Source organism: Notothenia coriiceps, unplaced genomic scaffold, assembly GCF_000735185.1.
Source record: "Notothenia coriiceps isolate Sejong01 unplaced genomic scaffold, NC01 NC01_scaffold00033150, whole genome shotgun sequence".
Taxonomy (NCBI): Eukaryota; Metazoa; Chordata; class Actinopteri; order Perciformes; family Nototheniidae; genus Notothenia; species Notothenia coriiceps.
In genome coordinates, this window is record NW_011365851.1 from 1 (window position 1) to 5,465 (window position 5,465).

General features: G+C 45.5%; 1 protein-coding gene across 1 annotated transcript; it reads left to right on the forward strand.

The window, feature by feature from the left end:
- Window positions 1-1,234: 1,234 nt before the first annotated feature.
- ndnf (neuron-derived neurotrophic factor) lies at window positions 1,235-3,105 on the forward strand (the record flags this gene model as incomplete). The annotated part of the gene is made up of 1 exon (XM_010789585.1): window positions 1,235-3,105. A coding segment is annotated over one exon (1,397 nt), but the record flags the coding sequence as incomplete, so codon positions are not given.
- Window positions 3,106-5,465: the final 2,360 nt, after the last annotated feature.

The following is a 5,465-nucleotide window of genomic DNA, read 5'->3' on the forward strand; positions in this document are numbered from 1 at the left end:
TTTCTATGTTTCTCTGTTTCTCTGTTTCTATGTTTCTATGTTTCTCTGTTTCTCTGTTTCTCTGTTTCTCTGTTTCTATGTTTCTCTGTTTCTCTGTTTCTATGTTTCTCTGTTTCTCTGTTTCTCTGTTTCTCTGTTTCTATGTTTCTCTGTTTCTCTGTTTCTCTGTTTCTCTGTTTCTATGTTTCTCTGTTTCTCTGTTTCTCTGTTTCTCTGTTTCTATGTTTCTATGTTTCTCTGTTATGATGAAAGGATCATTGATTGTCCCTCCGCAGCACAGCAACATGCAGTTGATGTATATTTATGTTACACATGAAACACATGACCAAAGAGAAACAGCAGAGCATTCCTTCAGTGCACTTTCTGAAGCGGGAATTCCTCCAGAAGCATGAAATAGTTTAGATGTGTTCTCCCGGGAGTATGATTGGTCGCAGTGTGACTGCACAGTGGACCCTCTCTCTCTTCCTGCTGAGCGTCTCTGAGCTTTCTTTCTGAGCGCTGAGCACACGCTCCGGCTGACAAACACAACATTATCTTTGGCCCTCCTCTCTCTCTGATCGCTGAACGCTCTGATCTTCGGGATGTTTGCAGTGAAAACATGGCGGCGTGTGAGCGGCTAATCGTCCGCGAGGCTGCAGAGCTGACTTCCAAGTGTCAACATGTTAAACACCCTCAGCACGGGGGGGATTACTGCATTAGAGACACTGATTATGAGCCTAATCATCAGAGAGGGATGGACTTAATGCTTTGGAAAAGTAGGGAAAGGCAGAAGTTTGCACACACTAGCAGATATGTACACAAAGTCATAAAATAAGTCTGCATTGATTTGCATAAAAACATTAACAGCATTCTGAAATAGTGCGTGTGCTAGTTTTAAGACACATTACGGCCCTCCCTGGCAGGCCGGTTAAACCAAACATAATAACATATATTTAAAAAATCAAGTGAAAAAATCTGATTAAAATCTAATCCAAAGACAAATCTTTAAAAAATACAACTCTGAATTTAATCTCAGAATAAAATTTAATAAAATAAAACATGTGACCCCAAGAGAGGGACCCTCTGCTGCTTCTCTCCCTGCGGTTTATAACATTTCCCCTGTGAGTCGTGGGTTTGTTCTGTTTACTGGCAGGGGTTGGGACAGAGGGAGGCATCAGTCAAGTCATCTAAGACTACATTGTGATATCTGAATAGCAGTTGATGTAGAGCTCACGTTGTTCCTTGTTGTCTCCAGGAGAGCCTCTGGACCAGCAGAGGCAGCAGACGGTGGCGGTGGACGACGGCACGGAGCTCTTCACCTACAAGGGGAACGACGTGGAGGCGTACGCGGCCTCCAGCTCGCCCTCCGGCCTCTACCAGCTGGAGCTGCTGAGCACCGAGAAGGACAGCCACTTCAAGGTGTACGCCACCACCACGCCCGAGTCCGACCAGCCCTACCCGCAGCTGCCCTACGACCCGCGGGTCGACGTGACGGCGCTGGGCAGAACCACGGTGACGCTGGCCTGGAAACCCACGCCCACCGGCTTCCTGATGGGCCAGCCGGTGCAATACTGCCTGGTGATCAACAAGGAGCACAACTTCAAGAGCATGTGCGCGGCCGAGGCTAAGATGACGCTGGACGACGGGTTCATGTTGGCGCCCAAACCGGGCCGGGACTTCAGCCCCTTCGACTTCGCCCACTTCGGGTTTGTTCCGTCTGATAATCTGCTGGGAAAGGACCGCGGACTGGTGAGCAACAAAATCTCCTCCAGGAGCTACACGGCCAAGCCCAGAGCCTCCGACATCCAGAAGCTGTGCATCGGCAACAAGAACATCTTCACGGTGTCGCAGCTGAAGCCGGACACGCAGTACTACTTCGACGTGTTCGCCGTGAACTCGGCCACCAACACCAGCACGGCGTACGTCGGCACGTTCGCCCGCACTAAAGAGGAGGCGAAGCAGAAAACCGTGGAGCTGAAGGACGGCAAAGTGACCGACGTCTTCATCAAGAGGAAGGGCAGCAAGTTCCTGCGCTTCGCCCCGGTGTCGTCCCACCAGAGGGTCACCCTGTTCCTGCATGCCTGCCTGGACAGCGTGCAGCTGCAGGTGAGGCGCGACGGCAAGCTGCTGCTGAGCCAGAACGTGGAGGGCGTGCGGCAGTTCCAGCTGCGCGGGAAGCCCAAAGCCAAGTACCTGATCCGCCTGCGGGGCAGCAGGAGGGGCGCCTCCACCCTGAAGCTGCTGGCCTCCACGCGGCCCAGCAGCAAGCAGCCCTTCCCCTCGCTGCCCGAGGACACGCGCATCAAGGCCTTCGACAAGCTGCGCACCTGCTCCTCCGCCACCGTGGCCTGGCTGGGAACGCAAGACCGCAACAAATACTGCATCTACCGCAAGGAGGTGGCCGACAACTACGGAGAGGAGCAGCGGCGCCGCGAGCAGAACCAGTGCGCCGGGCCGGAGAGCCGCAGGAAGGCTGAGAAGGTTCTGTGCAAATACTTCCACAGCCCCAACCTGCAGAAGGCCGTGACCACGGAGACGGTGACGGGGCTGCAGCCGGGGAAGAGCTACCTGCTGGACGTTTACGTGGTGGGACACGGAGGACACTCGGTCCGGTACCAGAGCAAGCTGGTGAAGACAAGGAAGTACTGCTAAAAGACTGCACAGAATAAATCTATTATAAATATATATATGAAATAAGTTTATTTAACTCTAAGTGATATTCTACTAAGGAGTGTATACGGACTACTCGCGGCGCAGCGACTGTATATTTATGTTCCCGGCTGCTCGGAGATCTTCATCCGGTCCGTGACGCTCGCTTTCATATCAAGACTCAGCAGCGCCTTGTATAGATCTCTCATATCCACTATGTGTTAGGAGGAGTTTAAATTATTTTATACTTTTGGTCTCTTTTTGTCTTTATTTTGTATTGATAATAACTGTTCTGAGGATTTCCAGTGGTAGTTCAGACATTCCCCTGTTGCTCATCCTGTAAATGTGTTCTGTGCTGGAGATGTGTGTGTTATTATCACTGTATCGCTGTGTGTGTGTACAGAGTTGTCCTGCCAATATTCATGTACATAAACACTAAATATAGACCCAGTGATCCCTCTGTCCCTCGCGGTGTCATGTTCTTGTCCCGAGCCGTTACCACGAGTCTGAATCAGGGCTTCTTCAGCTCTCCTTCATGCTGGAAGTGACCCCAGCAGAGGATGGACTGTTTGCTGGGGATGAAACCCTGTGGTTGTCGAGCCCTGCTGACCCTCAGATATCAAACCAGGGTCTCATTGACGTTAATAATGATTCATAAATCACTGCATCTCAGATCAATCATGAGTGCATTTCTTTGTCTGGAGGAATACTCACATGTTGGACGATAGAGTCATCAACGTGTATTTTAGGGGTTCAGATCAGATGGTTTTATAAAAGCTTTCACACGTTTGATGCTGCTCTACTCTGAAGTTATGAAATGCTCACTTTCCTCCAGGTTTTAGGACTCATTCCTGCACCTCGGTCCTACAGCAGTTTATAGAAGCTGCTGTTTTTAATCTCACCAGTTCTTTCTAGTTGCACCAATTTCAAGTCACGAATACTCAAAATGCTTTTCAGGTTTCAAGATTCAAGTCTCTATCGCCATGAGCTCAGCAGCTTCAGAGGAAGTCTGTAAGTCTGGAGTCCTCCTCCAGCAGAGCAACATGAAACAGAGAGAACAGATCAAATAGTGCAAGAGAATGTTTTGAGATGTGCAAGAAAATAGAAATAGAAATAGTGCAAGAAGAGTCTGTATTCAAGTAAATGAAATATGATATATAAATAAATTACATGACATTGCATTTAGCTGACGCTTTTATCCAAAGCGACTTACAATAAGTGCATAACAAGAAACAAACAGATGAATGTTATGGAGGGTTTATATTTACGTCGGAAACGACCATAAGAGGGTTAGCCTATGTGTGGTCCTCTCAAACTCTCAAATCTCTTAAGATATGAGAAATGTTTTAATGTGGGCCAACTTTAAATAGATATTGCTAATCCTAAACATATCTCAAGTTAGCCGCCATTAGCTGCCATTAGCTGCCATTAGCTGCTACTGGCTAATGCTCACAACAGACCAGTAGAGACGGCTGGTACCCGGTGTAGGAGCTGCTTTAAAGCTCTACATTAAAGCTTTCTTTTGGGAGAAATGGAACTCAAAGAAAAACACTGTGGGCAAAACACAATAACAAACTATATTAGTTTTACTCAAATTTTAAGAAAACAGGCCGAGCTGTTCATAGAAATCAAATTACAGTCAGGAAGACATTGTAAGAAATAGCTGTTATGGCCCAAATGTTTTGTTGTTTCAGAAGTTAACTACACAAAATGATAGAAAATGTATTCAACTTCTTTTAGTTTAACTATTAAAATATGTATAAACTACCAGCAGGCAAGTTGTAAATGTAGTTAACCCTTTAACACCGGATACCTGAGGGTAGTATCAAAGCTTTGCTAATAATTCAACGTTTTATTTGAGATATTTCTAAAAGTGGACACAGTTTGCTGCTACGATATGATAGCATGTGGGAGATACACATTTAAATAAACAAAGAGAAAGATGAGTTATAAAGTCGGTAAGTTCAGTCTGTTCACAAATATCTATATTAAGTTCGGCTAACGTCAGCTGTTCTTAACGGACCAATAAAGACTGACGTTAGCGGAGACACTTTTAAAAGCTCCACAGTAAAGCTTCCTGAGAGAGAAATCTACCTACGCTATATCATGTGAAATATCACAACATTGAGATTATTTCAAAAGGAAAAACAGAAAGGAGACAGAGCCGGTCCAAGAAGTTCAGTTACAGTCCAGAAGAAATTGTAAAATCATCCCTTTGCTTTTATAATAATATGAATAATAATAAAACATGGGATTTTCATAGCGCTTTTCCTAATGCTCAAAGACATAAAACCAGAACAGAAACAAAACAAAGAAACATATAAACAGTAGTCCTAATGCAAGTGTGGAGTAAAATGGGGGGGTTGTTGATCGGAGTTTGAAAGCTAGAGTGAATAAGTTATTTTGAGAGATATAGCCTAGCATGTGTTGTTGTTTCAGTAGTCAGCTAAACACAAAGGGCAAAAACTACTTGAATCACTTTTAATATGTGTATGAGCTACGGTTCAAAATGTAGTTCAACTACTCCCAATACTGAATTCCTGAGCAACGTTTTGCTCAGTTATTCAACTTCTATTAAGAGGTCACATTAATTATTTCATTTGTAAGTCCAAAAGGGGTCAAAATAAGTCAGTTAACCCAAGAGAGAAACCCAGAGTCTGGTTCTGGTTCTGGGTTATGGTTCCCACCTTAGTCAAAAGCCAGGTTTTTTTAAATAAACCCAATCAATGAAAACCCATTTCCGCGCCTGATTTTTGGCTCATTTTTTAAATTACAGCTTCCCAGGTGACACTGAACAGGCCTCAGCAATCTCTGTTCACCCATACGTTACATAAGTG